We start from the raw sequence: 21443 nt of genomic DNA on the forward strand, positions 1-21443 counted from the left end.
TACCCGGTGCCATACTCCCAAATCAATTCCAGATGGATTATAAATCCCAAAAGCAAAAGGTAAAATAATGAGGTTCCTGGAAGACAACTCACCCTACCTCACTGCTGTCTGGCCAATTTCAACTCATAGGGACCCTATAGGACCCGGCAGAACTACACAGTGTGGGTTCTTTATGAAAGCAGACTGTCAAATCTTTTTTCCCACGGAGCACTTGGTGATTTTGAACCCTTTTGAACCTTCCTTTAACAATGAAGAGCTTTATCCACTGTAACAGCAGGGCTCCTTCAAATAGAACTCACTTCCCCCTGTCGATTCTAACTCAGAGCAACTCGTTAGGGCAGGGCTTTTCCAAGACTGAACTCTTTGTGGGAGTAGATTGCCTCATCCCATAGTAGATAGCCTCATCGTTCTTCAGAGGAGCGGCTGGTGGCTTTGAACTATTGATCTCACAGTTAGCAGCCTAGCACGTAACTCGCCATGCCACCAGGGTTTCTTTCAAACATAATGGAGGAAGTTATTTTTAAAACCTTGGGGTAAATAGATGTAAGAAGCGCTACTGAATTATGGCTCCAGTTACAATTAAGAACTTCTGCTTCACATGCCGGCATGGAGTAGGGAACCAGTGGAGAGGTCTGAGGGGCCAGCCCAATCCCAACTACATCCCTCCCCACAGAAGAATTTATTTCAGAGGACAACACTGAAGCTGCAGCTCAGGGAGAGGGACATGTCTGATCAGAGAGCACAGAAGCAAATGAAGGGGGAGGAAGAAAGAGTGGAGCACATCCTGGCCCACCAAGCCTTGAGGATGATATTCCTGCACAGAGAAGCCAATCCACAAGAAGACCATATGGCTGGCCCACTATGAGACATGACATCCCGCACTGACCCATAGCCCTACAGGGGACAACACGGGAGACACAGTGTGGGAATTCTGCCCGATCTGACCCCACCACACCGAGGCAAAACACTAAGGGCATACAACAGAACAGCAAGGGAAACAGAGCAACAAAGTCCCCAGGTAATACCAAAAATAGACAGGGTTTGGCACCCCATAAGACTCGACCGGAAAACATTCCTAATGGCCAACAAAAAGTCCTTGAACTAACTACAAGCTTTTCTTTTTTGTTGTTGTGTTGTGGGGTTTTTTGTTTTGTTTTTGTCATTGGCTTTTTGTTGTTTTGTTTTCTTTTATTGCTTGGTTTTGCTCTGTCTTGTTTTTGTGCATGTTATTATCTCTACTGGTCTGTCTAAATAAGATAGGCTGGATGAACAATCTGGAGGAGAAAACAATGGGACCGATAGTTCCGGGGGAACATGAGAGAAGGGGAGGTGGAGGGAAAGGAAGTGGTGTTAACAAACCCAGGGACAAGGGAACAACAAGTGATCCAAATCGGTGGTGAGGAGGGTGTAGGAGGTCTGCTACAGCATGATCAAAGGTAATGTAACCAAGAGGAATTACTGAAACTCAAACGAAGGCTAGGCATGATAGTGGGACAAGAGGGAAGTAAAAGGAAATAGAGGAAAGAGCTAGGAGGCAAAGGGCATTTATAGAGATCTAAATAAAGACACATACATATATTTATATATGAGGATGGGGAAATAGATTTATGTGCATATATTTATTAGTATTAAGGTAGCAGATGGACAATGGGCCTCTACTCAAGTACTCGCTCAATGCAAGAATACTTTGTTATATTAAACTGACATTCCATGATGCTCACCTTCCCGACACAATCACTGAAGACAAAGCAGGTGCATAAGCAAATGTGGTGAAGAAAGCTGATGGAGCCCAGCTATCAAAACATATAGTGTCTAGGATCTTAAAGACCTGAAGGTAAACAAGCGGCCATCTAGCTCAGAAGCAACAAAGCCCACATGGAAGAAGCACACCAGCCTGTTTGATCACAAGTGCCAAAGGGATCAGTTATCAGGCATCAAAGAACAAAAGATCATATGATATCATTGTGAATGAGGGGAGTGTGGAGTCGGGACCCAAAACCCATCTGTAGGCAAATGGACATCCCCTTATGGAAGGACCACGGGGAGAAGACAAGCCAGTCAGTGTGCAGTGTAGCAATAATGAAACATACAACTTTCTTCTAGTCCCTAAATGCTTCCTCCACTCCACCCCCACCCCACAATCATGATCCCAATTCTACCTTATAAATCTGGCTAGACCAGAGGATGTACACTTGTACAGATAGGAACCGGAAACACAGGGAATTCAGGACAGATGATCCCTTCAGGACCAGTGGCAAGAGTAGCAATACCAGGAGGGTAAAGGGAGAGTGGGGTGAAAAGGGGGAACCGATTATAGGATCTACATATAACCTCCTTTCTAGGGGACGGACAACAGAAAAGTGGGGGAAGGGAGACGTTGGACAATGTAAGATATGACAGAATAATAATTTATAAGTTATCAAGGATTCATGAGGGATGGGGAGCAGAGAGGGAAAGGGAAAAATAAGGAGCTGATGCCTGGGAATTATGTGGAGAGAAAATGTTTTGAGAATGATGAGGGCAATGAATGTACAAATGTGCTTTATTCAATTGATGTACGTATGGATTATGATAAGAGTTGTATGAGCCCCAAATAAAATGATTAAAAAAAAACTTCTGCTTCAAAAGGCAGTACTAAAGAGTAAATAGGCAAGCCATAGAATAACAAGAATTTTCCCCCATGTAACCAAAAGAAGGGTTGTATAACAAGACTATGTAAAGAACAAATCAATAATAAAATATCCAACGTCTTGTATACAGAAGATGATCTTCAAAGGCTCCAAAAAGAGATGAGAAGGAGCCCACTCTCCAGATGAAACCCACTGTGAGGCAGCCCTTCTATGGGGCCCACACCAAGCTCACCCAAGAATTTAGTGTCTGCCTCCCATTCCTGAGAGACGATCTCTAAAAATCTTGGAATGTATATGTCTTCTAATGCATTACCTGTGAATCTTCCCTACAAATTATTCTTAAAGAAGTAGTGGGATCCAGCAGGTCAGAAATGAGAGAGCCCAGGGGAAACCCCTAAACTTGCAGCTGGCATCCTGAAACTGTTGCCAGCAGGTCAGAAGTTGAGATGGTGTATCCTCCTATACTTGTGCCTGACCTCTACTTGTTTAGTAGTCGAAGGACAGAGTCCTTATAACTTGTTAGATGCGACCTAGCTCCAGGTGGCGTGGGACAAAGAAAGATGTGTTACATGGCCAGCTAGTTTAAATAACAGTCTTTTACTTTGTAATATCAGGCCTAGCCCTGACGGCCAAACAGAACAAGGGAGTACTGCATGGTTTAAGATCAGGAAAGGTGTGCTTCAGAGTGACATTGTCTCACCGTGCTAGTTCAGTCTTTATGCTGAGAAACTGGATGATATGAAGAACTCAGCATCAGGATTGGAGGAAGGAAGGTTCAGCAAGCGGCTAAAAGCAGATGACTCAACTTCACTTGTTGAAATTGAGAAGGACTTGAAACACGTGATGATAACGATCAGGGATTTCAGCCTTCAGTATGGATTATGACTCAATGTAAAGAAGACCCATATCAGCTTCAGAGTCAAGATGGCGTCCAGGGAGAATTAACTGCCCAGCACCCCTGTTGCTAGGCCAGAACATTAAGAGGTAAAGAGGCTGATACTGGGAGGCTGGGTACTAAAAATAGATTCAATGTGCTAGGGTCTGGTTCAGAACTCCCCATGTGATTTTCACCCATAAAGCAACTCGAGAACTCATGAAATGCTCTAAGCTCACTGTCTCTCTCCATGGGCTAAACTAATCCCTTGACAGTTCCAGCAGGATGGCATCCACTTATCCCTTCCTGTGCCCAAAATAACAGATCTGCAGTGAGCAGTAATTTCCCCAGGCTGCTGTCTAAAAGTGGTCATAAGCCCAGGCTCAAGGAGAGCCTCTAAGAAATAGCCACAAGACCTCACACCAGAGTCCCCACTCGGCTATTCTCCCTGTTCCTGCAGTCCAGGAACGGAGTGACTACATCAGTCACCCCCTTTCCCTTTCTCCCCAGCTTCACGCCTGCCAGCGTGAGTAACAGTAGATAATTAGGTAATCATTTGCAGCAATTGAAGAGTTGCTGGGATATTTACGTGTGCTAGAACACAGTTTCCCAGAGCACAATCAGCAGTGCTATGCAGGAATCAAGAGAGGATTGGCACAGAAGAGCAGCCAGAGGAGAATTAGTTCCAGTCAGCCCCAAACCCATTCTGCTAATTCGGTTCTCTTCTCTGGGAGACAGCATGGCACAGTCCTGGTACCAGGGGACCCCACAAGCCCATTATAAAAAGAGAGAAAATTTTTATAAACAAACAGCTTTCAATTCCAGGCTGTGGTCCTTTGTGTAACTTTGAATGTAAGCCACCACAACTCTGTTTTTTAGTGTAACATTAATTTAGTGTAACATTAATTTAACAACACTAATCTTCAGAGCACAGCCTAGGACTTTAACATAATAAAATGGGAAAAGTGAACAGTCACAGTCCAAGCCAAAAACTGGCTCTACCAGTTCTGGGCTCCATAGACAGTCTTTAAAGGGTTTCAAATTGTGGCCATACAGTACAGACTAAGTCCGCGCCCACACTGCAGTCCCAACCTACCCAGCCAGTGACAAACCTACAGTCACCTGCCTCGGTCCAGACTTCAAGGCCTCCCACTCCCAGTGGCCATTGAGTCACTATAGCTATTGAGTCCTACATAGCAGTCCAAACCATCACCATAGTAGACCACAGGCAGTCCTCGAAAATACTCTTACCAGTCACACAGAGAAATAACTCAGGGCCCCTTGGTATCCAGAAACATGGTACCCAGTTCCAAAATGACAGACATGCAAACAAGACATACTTCAACATCCTCAAAAAGAAAAACCAGAAAAAGAAGACTCAACAGTGGAGGAAATTGTAATCCTAATGACACTCATAGAAGAATCAGACGTTGATCCACCACAAGAAGAAATCTTCAGGATGCTGCTTGGAGTTATACAGGATATGAGGGTAGCAACGTGGAATAAGGATACAATGACAGAGGAGATGAAGTCCACTACATAGGGGATGAAGTCCACTCACCAACGGAAATATAAGGACTAATGGATGAGGTAACAGAAGCAAAACACAAGATCACAAATCTTACCAACACACTAGACGAGGCAGAGAATCGTGCCAGTGACTTCAAAGATATTCAGGTAGACTTCAACAAACAGGACAGTCAAATAAGATAATCAAAGAGGCAGAAGAAAACTTGAGGTCAATGACAGATGCTATGAAGAGGGATAATAGAATAATTGGTCTACCAGAACAAGACACAATGATGAAGTCAACAGCTAAATTAGTGAGGGAACTTCCCCGCCTTAATAATGACAATCAGACACTCATACAAGGAGCAGAGAGGACACATACTAGACTAAAACCCAGGAAGAACTCACCAAGGAATATAATAATTAAATTGTCTAACTTAGAGGAAAAAGAGAAAATTTTAAGAACAGCCAGAGAAAAAATATGCTCACTTACGACGGTGTTCAGGTAACAATATGGTCAGACCTATCAGCAAATACCATGAAGAGGAAAAGAGAGTGGACTGACATCTTCCAAAAGCTGAGAGAAAAAATGCCAGCCTGAGAATCATCTACCCTGCTAAATTATCTATTAAAATAGATGGTGAGGTAAGAGTCGTCCAAGACAAGGAAAAACTTAAAGAATTTACCATGCAGCAGCCAACCCTGAGGAAAATCCTTGCCAACTTACTGCGGTTAGAAGACCAACATCCACCAAGAATAAATAGGAAACCACCATATAGCACATCTCCACCCAAAAGTCAACACACTGAAAACAATTAGTAAAATAACATTGCCTCAGATGGAAAAGGCAAGAATGCAGCTCTCTACACAAACACAGCACACTGATGTGAATGGAGATAGGGAAACAGCCAACATAAAATGTACAAGATGACAGCAATGAATCCACAGATGGTGATAATAATCTGAATGTCGATGGCCTCAACTCACCCATTAAAAGACAGTGGGTAGCAGACTGGCTCAGAAAACATAACTTATCAACCTGTTTCCTGCAAGAGACACATCTTATGCTTGCAGACAAAAATAGATTAAAAATAAAAGGCTGGTGGAAAATATATCAGGAAATGGCAACTTACAAAAAGCAGGGGTTGCAATCCTAATCTCTGACAAAGTGACCTCAAGGTGCAAACCACAAGACACAAGGAGGGGCACAATCTACTGATCAAAGGAACCAGTGGGCATAATAAATATATATGTGCCTAACAAGAGACGCACAGATTTTTTCTAACAAGCTATTTAAAAGATGAAACAAAACAAAAAAATCACAGACTCAACAGTCATAGTAGGTGACTTCAATACACTGCTATCAGAGAAATATAGATCAGTGGGGAAGAAACTCAACAAGGAGACTACAGAGCTAAACATTACAATTAGGCAACTGGACCTGATAGACATTTATAGAGCTCTCCCTGCAAATGCCAAACAAATTCACATTCTTTTTAAGTGCACCTGGCTCATTTTAGAAAATAGACCACATGCTAAGACCAAGTTGAGCCTGAATAAATTTAAACACATAGAGATTAGTCAGATGCTCCTCTTAGACCACCAATCCCATAAAACTGGAGCTCAACAAAAGGATGGCCAAAAAACCAAGGGCAAACAGAACATGAATAACTTATCTCCTGCAACATGAATGGGTATTGGCCCATTAGAGAGGGAATTAGAAAATTTCTAGAAACTAATGAGAATGAGAATAAAACATACCAAAACCTGGGAGACATAGAAAAAGCAGTTATCAGAGGAAGTTTAATAGTAATTAATGCATATATGAAAAAGGAAGAGAGACTTATGACGGATCATACATTATCTTATACATTATCACAAAACCTTATACATTATCACAAAACCTTCAGCATCAATAACAGAAGAAAAGAAATCATAAAAATCAAGACAGAGTTAAACAAGTGGGAAGACAAGAAAACAATGCAAAAAATCAATGCAGCAACAAGCTGGTTCTTTGAAAGAATCAATGGAATTGACAGATGACTGTCAAGCTTAATCAAGAAATGGAAGGAGCAAACATCTTTAACCAGGATGCAGATGAAGCTGGGGAAATCACCATGGGTCCCAATAAGATTAAAATGATAACCAAAAAGTACTATGAAAGTTTGTATTCTAATGAATTAAACAATGTGGAAGACATGGATGCCGAGACCACTTCCAACCGTGGGCCTTGACAAAGTCAGCGCATGGAGGAAGAGCATTCAAAGATGGCTCCACCAAGGAAAGTCTCTTCCGTGAACCCTTTGAAATTATTGGCCTGATATCATTATTGATAACTGTAGCTGCTCTCTGGTTCTTGATAATTTTGATCACTTCCCCTTTTAGGAAACAACTGATGTCAACTGAGGAATATTCTCCAGAGGTTGAGGTTACTTCCCTTCCTATGGCTTTGAAAGATCCATGTCCTGATAGCGTGCAAAGTGTATTGTATAATAAAACTAGAAACTGGAAGCCAGCAACCCCCCTTAAGGAATTCATGTTAGATCTTGAGCAGGCTGAGCTATTGCAACCAAAACCCATGGAAATCTCAGAGGCTCGTTTGGAAGCTTTTGTGCAAGACTCTAAAAAAGTTTATCATCCTCTTCCCACGGTTTTTCCCTTTCCTTATATTGATTAACGCCATAGGGAGTAAAATATGGCATCCCCCTCCAGGAAATAACCGAAAGACAAATAGAGTTCCTATCCCTGATTTACCTTATACGCGGGCTTATAATAAGAATGGCATAAGAATAGTTAACAAAGAAGGTGTCCAAGTTCCTTTGAGGAGTTTAAGTTTTATGGAACGGTTAGCAAGAAGAGGGCCTCCGTGATGTTTGAAGTCCACTGAAGCAAAGCTACCTATTATGAGGCAACTCATACCTTGGTACAGAAACACTTTTGGGAGTTTAATTTATGGGAACTTAGTGGTAAAGAAAGAACAAGAAATGAAAACACTAGAGGAACAGCCCAAGAAGGAACAGAAAGAACAGCCAAAGCCTGTCAAGTAATTTTTGATAATGAAATGTATTAATGCTTTATTGATTTCATAGTTAGAACAATGCACCCTAGTTGGATGAAGTGTGCTGCTCAGTTATTATTAGAAGGTTTATGTCTATCACCTTTGTAGTTGAGAAAGTTTTAGTTTTAAGATGTACTAATTTTTAAACAAGAATCATGATGTGATTTATATAACTTGTCATGGTCTTGTGGCCTGAGAATTTCCTAATGTATGATCTCAGGCCTTAAGCTTTAAGCCAAGAAAAAGAATATATAAGTTGAAGCTTTGCATGAATAAAATTGCAACAGTCACCCTTAACCTTTGAGTCATGTGGTTTCTGTCTTCCACTCGCTGATGCCGTGACCCACCTTGAGGGGCCCCCAGACCTTGCTGCAGCTGGACTGTGACACCTGGACAAATACTTGGAAAAACAGTCCCTCCCTAGATTATCCCAGATAGAGGTCAAGAACCTCAACAGGCCCACAGCAAGAGAAGAAATAGATATGATTATTAAGAAACTACCAAAGAAAAAGTTCCTGGACCCAATGATATCACAGGAGAATTCTATGAAGCATTCAGAGAAGACCTGACACCAATCCGTCACACATTATTCCAGAGCATAGAAAAGATGGAAAACTCCAAAACTTATTTTCCAAAGCCAGAATAATCTTGATACCCAAACAGGACAAGGATTCCACAGGAATAGAGAAGTACAGACCGATATCTCTAATGAACATAGATGCAAAAATCCTTAACAAAATATTGGCCAATAGAATACAAAAGTATAGAAAACACATCATTCATTATGATTAGGTGGGATTCATTACAGAGATACAGGGATAGTTCAACATCTGAAATCCATAAACATTATTCATTACATTGTTAAGAAAAAGGATAAAAACACATAATATTTATAGATTCAGAAAAAGCATTTGACAACACCCAACACCTATTCCTAATTAAGACACTCAAGAAGATAGGGATGGAAGAAAAATTCTTCAAGTTAATACAAGCTATCTATGAAAAAAGCAACAGACAACATCATAGTCAATGGAGAAAAGACTAAAACAATCCCGCTGAAAAAGGAAACCAGACAAGTATGCCCCTTGTCCCCAATTCTATTCAACATCACAGTGGAGATCCTAGCTAACAACATAAGGCAGCAGAAGGACATTAAAGGTATCCCGCTGGGAGAGGAGGCAAAACTATCACTATTCAAAGACATGATTCTTTACATTGAAAATCCCAATCGCTCCACAACAGGAGTACTGACAGAAACAGGAATATGGAAGAATGGCAGGTTACAAGGTCAACAAACAGAAATCTGTTGGTTTGCTATATACATCAGACAAGCCCATGGAAGAGGAGATCAAGAAGGCCTTCACACTAGCCAAGAACAAATAGAAATATCTAGGTATATATTTAACCAAAATAACCCAAAAGACTTATACAAGTGAAACTACAGGACCTTACTAAAGAAAACCAAAAGTAAACTCCATAAATGGAAGAATAGCTCATGCTCTTGAATTGGAAGACTCAATATAGTAAAGATGTCAATCTTACCCAAAGCACTATCTAAGTTTAACCTATTCCTAATTCAAATACCAACAACCCTCTTTAAAGAATTGGAAAAACGGACCACCAATTTCATATGGAGATGGAAGAAGCCCAGAATTAGCAGAGAACTCCTCAAGAAGAAGGACAAAGTCAGAGTGCCAGCCTTACCTTACTTTAACGTCCCTACACAGCCACAGTGGTCAAAACAGCGTGGGGCTGGAATAATGACAGATACTCAGACCAAAGGAAACAAATAAAAAGTCCAGAAGTAAATCCATCAACCTATCAACTGATTTGTTGACAAGGGCCCCCAAAGCATCAAGTGGGAGGTGGATCCCCTTTTTAACAAGTGGTGCTGGCAACTCCAGGTAGATTACAGACCTAGAATAAAACCCCCAAATCTCAGACCATCAACAAAGGAATCTAGACAAACCTAGGAACCTGGCTCAGGGAATTAATAGACTAACTGCAATAGGGAAGGGTACACACTTAGCAAACCAGAAATCGACAAGTGGATATACTAAGAATAAAACGCCTGTGTGCATCAAAAGACTTTTATTACCAAGAGAGTAACAAGATAACCCACAGAATGGGAGAGAATTTTTAGCAACTACACAACAAAGAGCTTATTATTAAAATCTACAATCCTCCTACCCTGCAAAAAGAAGAAAACAGTTAACACCCCCTGAGGAAGTGGACAAAAAACCTGAACAGAAATTTCACTAGAGAAGAGATCCAAATGGCCAATAAATATATGAGAAAATGCTCCCAATCATTAGCCACCAGAGAAAAGCAAATTTAAACAACTATGAGATACCACCTAACACCCTTGGGGATAGCCCAAATCAGAAAACTAGAGAACAACAAATGTTGGCAGGGATGTGGCGAGATAGGAACTCTCCACCACTGCTGGTGGCCGTGTAGATTTGTACAGCCTCTGTGGAAAGCAATCTGGTGATGTTTAAAGCAAATGGAAATTGAGCTATCCTATGACCCAGCTACCCTGCTACTAGGCATATACCCAGAAGAGGTAAGAAATAAACCACGGCCAGTCATTTGCACTCCAATGTTTATTGCAGCACAGTTCACAATCACAAAGAATTGGAAACAACGTAAATTTCCATCGATAAACAAGTGAATTAGGAAACTGGCACATACATACAATGGAGTGCTATGCATCCCTAAAAAGCATGGATGATCACAGGAAGCACATTGTCTCATGGGAAGAGTTGGAGGAAATTATGCTAAGCAAAGCTAGCCAATCACAAAGGACAAGTGCAATATGAGTCCACTGATTTAAGTATAATCAGCATAGTAGGTATAGAAGAAAAGCCACTTATCTCACGTTATATGGGTTGAGGTATAAGTGGTAGGGTGGGGGACAGGCCACACCCAAGGATATTTATGCGAGTCCAATACAAAGAAGGGGAAAGGGGGCAGAGGCAGGGAAAATGGGGGGAAATGGGGAAGGACGATGGCACCAGGGGAGTAGGACACTAACCCACCCAGGGGGAGAGTATTGCTTATGTCTCCACAGAATTGGGAGTGTGCATGCAGACCCCATCACTGTGCACCAAACCAAGGCAATGTAACAACATGGAGCAACACATGAACAGTGCGCTGGCTACAGGGATGGCCCAAATCAGCCAAACTAACCCCCACCCTAGAAGTGTGTGCAACAGAGAACAACACTAAACCTACAGGTTGGGGAGAGGGGCTGGTTTGCCCCACCCACACAGAAGCCAACCAAGAAGGAAAAAGAGAGTGAGGGGTATAGAACTCAGATGGGCACACCACGCCTGGAGGATGCCATCCCTGCACAGAGCTGCTACGGCAGAGAAGACTGTAGTGCCGACCATGGCTCGAGACATGATGAACCCCTTGCTGCAGCATACCGCGGCAGAGGACAATACTGAGGACACACAGTGGGACAAACCAAGAAGGGAACATAACAGATCAGCAATGGGAGCCAAGCCAAGTCACAATGCCCCTGAGAAGCCCCCCACCAAATAGACTTGAGGCTAGGTGGGGTCGTTCCCTGAACCCTCCAGGACCAGTGGGGAGGTAGTCATAAAGGTCAGCGGACAGACCTGGAATTAACTATGCTTTTTCAGTGGTGGTGATGAAAGTTGATGCTGCCAGCTATCAAAAGATAGAGTCTGGGATTTTAAGACTTAAAGTTAAACAAGTGACCATCTAGCAGAGAAGCAACAAGTCCACATGGAAAAAACATACCAGCCTGTGCGATCATGAGATGACAGGAGCAGCTAACAGGCATCAGAAGATCCAAAACAAACAGAAAGTATTTTTGAGAACAAGGTGGGGAGGGGGGCCAAAGCAAAGACCCCATACCCCCTCACAGAAGGGTTGTAAGGATGGGATGAGTCAACCACTGTGAAGTCTAGCACTGATGAAACACACATTCCTCTGGTTCCTCGCCCTCCCTATCTCTACTCCAACCCTGCCTTTCACTGTGGGCTAGGCCAAAGCATGCACACGGGTACAGATAAGAGCTCAGGACACATGGAATCCAAGTCAGATAAGCCACTGAGGAACAGAAATAGTAGTGATACCAGGAGAGTAGTGGGAAGGTGGGGAGGAGAGAGGGGAGAAATCATGGAAGGGAGCCAGCGGTAGGTTTATGATATGAAAATAATAATAATTTATAATTTATCAAGGGGTCAGGAGGGTGAGAGGGAGGGTAAAAAGAGGAGCTGATACCAAGGGCTCAAATAGAAAGTAAATGTTTAGAAAATAACGATGGCGATCTATGTACAAATATGCCTGATATATTGATGGGTGGATTGTGAGAAAAGCTGTGAGAGCTACCAATAAAGTGATCTCAGAAATAAAATAAAATATACATAGAAAGGCAAATAAAATCACTTTACAGTCTGAAGAAAAAAGAAGACCCCAATCCTCATAACTGGAACAATAGGTAACATTATGATAAATGGAGAAAAGATTCAAGATGTCAAGGATTTTGTCTTGCTTGGCTCTGCAACCAATGCTCATGGAAGCAGCAGTCAGAGATCAAAGGACACATTGCATTGGCTCCATCTGTTGCACAAGACAAGTTGCTAGTTTGAGAGGCAAGCATGTTCCTTTGAGGACTAAGGTGCATCTAACCCAAGCCGAGGCATTTTCAATGGCCTCACATGCATGTGAATGTTGGACACCAGCTAAGGAAAATCGATGCGCTTGAATGGTGGTGTTGGCAAAGAATATTACAAGTACCACGGCCTGCCACAAGAACAAAGAGATCGGGCTTGGAAGAAACACAACCAACATATTCCTTTAGAAGCTGCGGTGGTGAGACTGCTTCACGTAATTTGGACGTGCTATCAGGAGAGACCAGACCCTGGAGAAGGACAGCCTGCTTGGTAAAGTGGGGGACAGAGGGGAAAAGGCGGCCCCCACGAGGTGGATTAGCACAGTGGCTGCAATAAGGGGTTCAAACATAAAAACAACTGTGAGGGCAGCACGGGACCAGGCAGGGTTTCGTCTTGTTGTACACAGGACCGCTATGAATCAACAACCTCGATGTCACCTGACACCACCACCACCACCAGGGATGAACACATGCCTCATTTATAACCAACAAGCCTACTCGTAATAGCCCACATGGGAAATAATGTTTATATGTATCCATGGTAGGATGAATATTTACCCACTCAACATATCATAACGTACGTAAATGAACAGCTGACTCTTACAGGCGGCAAATGAACATCATGATACATGATTTCATCTACATGAAATAGAGAGAGAGGAAACGCATGGTGTTAAATGTCAAAATAGTGGCTGGCAGTTGTGAATGAACGACAAAGTGGCTTCTGGGATGACAGTACGATTTTGTTCCTCAATCTCGGATATTACATTCAAAATTCATCAAGCTATGCACTTTTCTTCTCTGTATGCTCTACATCAAAAAAATAACACATGAGTAGAAATAGAATTCTGAAAGCTGGAAATGAAAAAGAAAGACTCAAAGAAGAATTGCAGGACTTGAATGGTGATGTTAGAGAAAAATATAGAAAAACACCACAGACTACCAAAGACAAACCTATCAGTAACAGAAGAAGAGCGGTTCTCAACATAGTGTTTTGTGATCAATCACTATGCTTTAATTATGTTCGATTTCTAACAATGAAAATACACCCTGCACATCAGATATTTACATTATGCTTCATTACAGTAGCAAAATGAAGTAGCAACAAAAATCATTTTATGGTTCGGGTCAGTCACGGCAACATGAGGAACTGCATGAAAGGGTCGCGGCATGAGGAAGGTTGAGAACCACTGCCTTAGATGCACGGATGGCAAGACTTCATCCTGCCTAGATTGGACGTGTTACCAGGAGGACATTGCGCTCAGTAAAACAGAGGATGGGGAAAAAGAGGAAGCATGCATCTCGATGAGCGGGACTGATCCAGTGGCTGCAACAATGGCCTCAGACAGAGCCGCATTCGGAGGACGGCCGCATGGCCGGGTGACTTGACCGGGCAACATTTCCGTGGTGAGTTGGAGCCGATCCGATGACAATTTACAACAACAATATAAATGGAAACTGATGAAAAGATAAGCACTAGTTATCGTTTATAAACTCTTCCATGTGTTTGTGATCCACATCTCTAACTCAAAGCACATTAGTGCTGGTGTTTTCCAGAATCACAGATCCAAAGTGATACAACCCTGAACTTCAGGTAATGACAGCGCAATGGCCACAACAAAGCAACTGTCGTTAAACGAAAGCAGAACTACACCATTTGCTTCAAATGCTAAGGGACTATCAAAATAAAACAATGTTAGTGTTTTAAGCAAGTTGATTTGTGGTAGATTGACCTAAACTCATCAGAAAGGGACACCTGTTGTGTAAAATTATTTTAACAAAAGAATGATACCTCCGTTTATGAATAGACTGCATAGAAAATCCTTAACATCACATTTATTTCAGGATTCTAATAACTGGTAAATCTTTACCATTGCATTCACTTCTAGATTCTAATAATTTTCTCAACTTACCAAGTAAATCAGTGCTGCGTATGAAGCGTACATTATGCTGGTTAAAGCAGTCTTTGCGGGGAAGGAAATAATTTCAAACAAAGAACCACCTCTGACCTGTGAAGCAGAAAACAGTTTTACTCAAAACAAAACTTCAATGATAGGTTTATCGTCCAGTGAAAATTTAAATATTTCTTTCAGTTTACAGCTGTCTGGCTTCCCCCTACCCCCAACATTCAGAGAATGCATTGTTTATTTTTTTACTTTTAAAATAAAGATATTTTCTTGTTATTTAAAGCCTTTTTGAAAAGTTGATAAAAATCTGTCACTTTTTTTTCTTAAATGTCTTTCTGGATATGAAATTCAGGATAGGTAAAGCAATAGACAGTAACTGGATTAATGGTTCTAAAACAGAAGACAGTATTATAAAATTTATTGTGATGATAATTGTACAACTCTCCTGTAGATGACTGACTACTGAATCGTGAGATTTGTGAATTATATTCCAATAAAACGGTTTTAATACTGTTAGAACTTTTTACCATTAAAACTTTTTACAATGACCAACTATGGTCACTAGGGGGTGCTGCTATGCATAGTAGAAAAAGTCTTTTCTTTGTTTAAATTCATGTAATCATTCTTTACAAAATTATTCACATCCTCAATTAAAGCCAGCAGTAATCAAAATATGAAGCATTTCCCAGAGATTAATGGTCTGTGTGGAAATGTTAATCATGAGCTGTCTGAAGAGCAGCAGCAACGTTCGATGATCACTACGCTTCCAAAGGTGCTCAGTACTCACATCCAGCAGGCTATTCTGAAATGTAGAGGTTTATGCCAGTAACAATTTTCCTCCCCGATATTTCTAGTTACAGGCAAAAGAAGGCATTTCTGCCTCAACTATATCAGAATAACACATTCAGTTTAAGGGGATGAATCTGTTTACAGGTCATGCTTGTCGCCTTGAATAGGATGAGAAAGGAGGACATTACCCAAAGCATTCCTTTCCCGTTCAGCAGAGGGTGGCAGTGAGCCAGGCTCCTCTGAAGAGCCCAGACATCAGTGGCTTCAGAGAGCTCCCTGAAAGGCCCAGGCTGAGTGGAACTAATAAAATTGTGTGCGCTATGAAAATGCACAAAACCAAAAAAAAGTAGTGAGTAACATCCTCACGAAAGAGTTGTTTATGACAAAAATGGAATGAACCAGCAGCAGACTCATAGGTAAATGATACTATATCCATCCAGTGGTGTACTGTGCAGCCTTTGAAACAGTGGCTTCCAAAGAAGATAATGATATAACCTTTTATTGAACAAGCTTACTATATGAAGAGTCCTGTTGGCCTGTGGCCACCAGGTTGGGGGGGTGCAGAGGGGCAGGGAGGGTGGGGTGTTAGCAGGGAAAGCTGGTAATCAGAAGAGCAGCCGTTTGGACCTAGCACCTGCTCCAGGGAAGAAGCTAGAGGCTCTTTACTCCATATAGAGATTTTGTCTCAAAAAGCCTAGGGACCATTCTTTCTACTCTGACCCATTGGGTGGCCACGAAGCAGAATCAACTCAGTTAGCAATGGCTTTGCTTCTTTATTTCACATGGCGCTATGGGCCAGGCCTTGATCGAAGTGCTTTATGAACATTAGCGCCTGTAATTCCTAAGACAATCTCAGGAAGTGGGGTTGTGATCACCGGCCTTTTTCTGATGGACAAACAGAAAAGGAGAGGTAGGAGATGTGTCCATGACGACCCAGCTACCCAGTGGGTAGCAGAGCCGACTATAAGCCGGGTATTGTGTGCAGGGCTGGGGACTTGCGAGGGTGGCACTTCACCTGACCTTCAATTGTGCTGCCGTGAGGGCAGTGCCTTGGAATATGCTGCTTATGAAGAGGTGACACAGAAGAGTATTAAAAGGATGCCTTTGGATCTGAAAGATAAAGGTTTGTGTCCTGGCTAGGATATACTAAGCAATGAAATCTTGGTCAGATTGGGTATTCCCTGATTTCGAAAGGTGGGGAGAAGAGCTAGTAGAACCCACTTCATAGGTTACTGTGAAGATCATAAGAAAGTGCTTGAATAAATAAATAAATACATTAAAAAAAAGAAAGTGCTTGAAAATATCGAGTGCCTTTACACGGGAAATGTTTACGGACTGGGTGCACATTATTAGTACGCTTCTCAAACATTAAAAAGATCAAAGGTCAGCCTGGTAAGCATAAAGCAGTAAGAGCCCACTTATGAAACATACAAAAATGGGACAAACTAAGCCACGCTGTTGGAAGGCAGGCTAGTTGGTGCTGGGTGGGATGCATGGCGCGAAGGCCGCACATGGAGACTGCTCGGCTCCAGCTTATTGAGGTGTGCTTAAGTTACTAATGTGCATGAAAGCGCACACTTCATGAACTGGGCACTTTTCTGAATCTTATACTGTACATTATATCCTATTTTCCCATTAAACCAGTTAAAGAATAATTAAATGACCAGTATTTTTATGATTAAAATAAACAGTTGGAATGCACTAAACTCTTCATAGTTGCTATGTTTTGGTAATAGAACTTCGTGTAGTTAATGTTTATAAAGCGCTTATAACAGCAGCTCTGGTGGTGGATTGGGCTAGGCATTGGGCTGCTAACCATAAGGTCAGCAGTTTGAACCCATCAGTTGCTCCTTGGGAGAAGGATGAGACTGTCAGCTCCCACACAGATTTAAAGTCCTGTGAACTCAGAGGGGCATTTTGTTCTACTTGGTGCTATATGCTCGCTAGGAGTCAGAATGTACTTGATGGCAGTGAGCTATTTGTTTATTTGTTGTTTGTTTGTTTTCTGTTGTAAGGAGCCCTAACGGTGCAGTGGTTAGCGTCTCAGCTGCTAAATACAAGATTGGCTGTTTGAACTCACAAGCTATTCTGCAGGAGAAAGATGTGGCAGTCTGCTTCGGAACCAGTTTCAACCTTGAAACCCCCCTGGGACAGTTCCATTCTGTCTCCCCATCAGGTCACTATGAGTCAGAATCAATTTAATGGCAATGGGCTCGATTTCAGGTTTTGCAATTACATGCTAGACCTTCAGTTGATGACTACTTGCATTGTCTCAAGCTATCTTCTGACAAGACTATGAATAAAAAACACAGGTCCAGAGACTTCAACTCTCTCTTGCCCCCTCCATTTTCAAACTTTAGGACCACAGAACACATGCTATAAATATTAGAGATTGTGCGTGCTTTACATCTTGATGTACAGTGTTGGTTGTGACTGCTGCCCCTACGGAGTGCGGAGCAGAAAACCCCATCCCAGTTTCCCTGGCTCCCTTTTGAAGGACTTGGAAATGCTGAAGCCAGGATACTCTAGCCTAGCAGACAGAGAGGAGTTTATTTTCTCCTCCACTCTTCAGGCCACACCAGCTCCCAGATGTAGAGATAGGCGCAGGGGTGGAAAATTCTGGAAAATTTCCCAGAGTGCCTGGCTTCTGGAGAGAATTTCAAAGAAATGAAGCAATAGCTGCTACTCTTCTCCTCTTGCTAGAAAACGGTAACATGAGAATGCCTTTGAATCCCACTATGAGGTGACAAGGAGACAAACCCAGACAGGAAGAGAACAGAGATTATGAAAAGCCTCCCCAGCCCAACAATCTGCCGTCTCACAGAGGAAAAGGACTCAGGAGTTTGTGAACACACGAGCAGCCGCACGTGCCAATGGCCGGAGTCAATCACGTCAAAGGTTGAGCTTATCAAAGATTCTCTTTTACTTCGATCCGCAGTCAATGTCTGGGGATGTGGCAATCAAGAAATAAAATAACATTAGGTTGCAGCAAAAGACCTTTGAAAGTGCTAAAGACCAAACATGTCACTTTGAAAACTAAGGTGTGTCTAACCCCAAAGCGGTTACTTTTGATCACGTCACAGGCACAAGGAGACTGAAGGAGTGATGTGTTTGACCGACGGTGCTGGGGAGGAACATTGCATATCCCACGAAGACCAGAAGAATGAGCAGTTCTGCTTGGGAAGAAGTACAGCCTGAATGCTCCTTAAAAGCAATCCTGGTGGGGCTTTTGTCTCCTGTACTTGGAGTATGTCATCCGGAGAGACCAAACTGGAGACATGAAACTTAGTCAAGTGGAGGGGCAACTAAAAAAAAAAAAAAAAGACCCACAACGAGATGGATTGACACAGTGGCTGCGACAACGGGTTCAAAGCAGTAGAGGCTGTGAGGAGCGCACAAGGCTGGGAGCATTTGGTTCAACTGTCCAGCAAGTCAGAAGCACCTGGACAGGACCTAACAGCAGACCATGTCGTTAAAGAAGGAAAGTGGTATCTGCATGAGCAACTGTATCTCTATTTCTTTCTCAGATGGGGTCACCTACAGTAACTAGAATGAATCCGAGTCTAAATCAGTATAGATTTGATATACACTATATCTGGCGGTATGGGTCGCATGCTGCACTGCTGGCCAAGAGCTCGCGGCTCAAAGCCACCCAGGGGCCTTCGAATCTCCAGGCTTGGCCATCTTCCCAAAGGTCAGCTGAAAACCCAATGAAGCCATTCTTCTCTGCACAAAGGCGGTGGCCAGGACTCCTGGCATAAGCTTGGTGACAATTTACAAAGGGAACCACATGTTTCTGAGTAATGAATTTGAAACTTGCCTAGGGGCCACTATTTTTTTTTGCTATTTTAATACTTTAAATAAATACTTGTTATATCTGTAACAAATCGTCTCTGTAGAAAATACATTTCCTCCAAAATTTATGTGGCTACTGGCAAGTAGCCATTTCCCAATTTTATGACTCATTTGCAATCCATGCTTTTCAAAATCTAAACCACCGTGCTTCATTTTTAGCTTGCTCTGAGCAGGAAGAGTGCATGGTAGAAAGGGGGGACACAAGAGAAACTCAGTAAATGGGAGGCTTTGTTAGCTTTCTGGGTCTCTTATAATTTTTTGTCATAATCTTATTACATTAACTTCATTTTATTTGCATATTTGAGTTTTAAAGTATCTTGGGATCAATGCTATGCATATATATATATATTTGAACTTGGTAATATGAACCTGCCAAAGATATTAGTATTTTTACCTTCAATAAATCGTGGTCATGCCACTTTGTAGCTGCTTCATCTCATAAATATAGGCACTTATCTTAATACCCCTGTAATGATGGTATAAATGAGGTAAATTAATGAGGCAATAATATTGTACTAATGAGGCAATTCCCAAAATAGCCAGGTAGAAGCAGTTTTGTATAAAATTCCACTTATAGATGAACTGCAGGTCGAGGAGTGGTCAGCTCTGTCTTTGTTAATGTGGGCTAAAGCGATCTTGATGCGGTGTGCAAAAAGAAAAATTGGCAAAGTACCTCAGTGCTTCTTCAATAGGTGTTACAGGAAACATTAACTGTGGTTAACAGATAAATCCAGGAAAAGGGTTTCCTAAAAGTCTAGGAAATTTACATAACCATGTTTCTGCTACTTATACAGTGATACGCCTGCCTGCTTTCCCAACCACGTCATATGAGAGTTTGGAAAGGAGTGTGATTTTGGTATCATTGTGTCTTTCCTAACATAGATTTCTAAGAAGCTGGACGATAGGAATGATGAGGCATCCTGACTGGAGTTAGGACAGGTTCACCCAACCTTGCTTGCTGAAAGGGAAGAGGACTCGGAGCACTTCCTGATGCCCATCAAGAACCAAGCCTTCAGTGTGGCTTGTGCCTCCACAGAAAGATGACCGAAACCCTGGCAAATGCACTCGGAAGAAACAGCCTGACGGGGAGCAAAGGGCGGGAAGTGGTCGAGGACTTTGTTTCCCTTGGATTCACAGTCAACACTCACAAAAGCAGGAGTCAAGAGACCAAGCGATGCACTGCGTTGAGCAGATGAGCAGCGAAAGGCCTCGGGCAAGTGTTAAAGAGGAAAGATGGCACTTTGAGGGCTGAGGTGCCCAACCCTTGTGCTTCAGTGGCCTCACGTGCAAGTGACAGCTGGACAATGACCACAAAAGACAAAGAGGAACCGAGGCTCTCTCCTGATGGTGTTGCTGGACAATGTTGGAAGCACCACCAATTGCCAGAACTGGCAATCTGGCCTGGGAAAAGTACAATCAGAATGCTCCTTGGGAATGAAAGGGGGTGAGACGTTGTGTCACCTACTTTGGACATGCTATCAGGAAGGACAAGTCCCTGGAGAACATCCCGACTGGCTAGGTAGAGGGTCGATGAGAAAAAGGCAGCCCGTCAATGAGATGGACTGACACAGGGGCTGCAACAACGGGCTCAAACTCAGGCAGGTGAGGCGGGCTCGGCACCATGCAGTGTCTCACTGTGCTACTAGATTTCACCGATAGCAACCTCTCTCTGCTTAGCCACTCAGTGTGCACAGAGCCCACTACTAGTCTACAGCAAAGAAAACGATTTGACTTTGTTTACCATACTGCGATCAACATCCTGGGGAATGTGGTTCTTCTTGAACGAGCTTTTATTCAAGTAGTCCTGAAAGAAAGAAAGAAAAAGAAAAATCTCACTGCCATTGAGTCGATTCCACTTTGGGTTTTCCAGGCCGTCAATCTTTACAAACACAGAACGTCTCATCCTTCACCCGAAAGATGGCTTGACCTGCAGGTCTGTGAGTGAGTAGCTCAATGTGTGCGCTGCTCCTTCAGGTAGCCCTAGAAGGGACCACATGTCCAACCGGCTGACGAAGTTGGGGCAGTGTGTCTTCCAACCCCAAGGGTCCTACTTACTGGGAAATGCCCGCTCTTCCCAGGTTTGAATGTTGCCAGCCAAGGAAGCCTCATGTCGGCTCTATCAAAGACTGACGGGGCTTTCTGATAGCTTTGAGCCTGAGAATTGAAACCACAA

The 21443-nt window shown here is 42.6% G+C and overlaps 1 protein-coding gene across 1 annotated transcript in view; it reads right to left on the reverse strand.

Moving 5' to 3' along the window:
* The window catches only part of SPATA9 (spermatogenesis associated 9), a 46653-nt gene that overhangs the window by 3510 nt on the left and 21700 nt on the right, over positions 1-21443 (reverse strand). The window contains exons 3-4 of the mRNA XM_075541292.1: positions 21012-21074; positions 14633-14728 (exon numbers count right to left, since the gene is read on the reverse strand). Coding sequence (XP_075397407.1) covers positions 14633-14728; positions 21012-21074 — 159 coding nt within the window. The remainder of the gene's footprint in view (positions 1-14632; positions 14729-21011; positions 21075-21443) is intronic.

The sequence above is a fragment of the Tenrec ecaudatus genome, chromosome 2 (assembly GCF_050624435.1).
Source record: "Tenrec ecaudatus isolate mTenEca1 chromosome 2, mTenEca1.hap1, whole genome shotgun sequence".
NCBI lineage: Eukaryota > Metazoa > Chordata > Mammalia > Afrosoricida > Tenrecidae > Tenrec > Tenrec ecaudatus.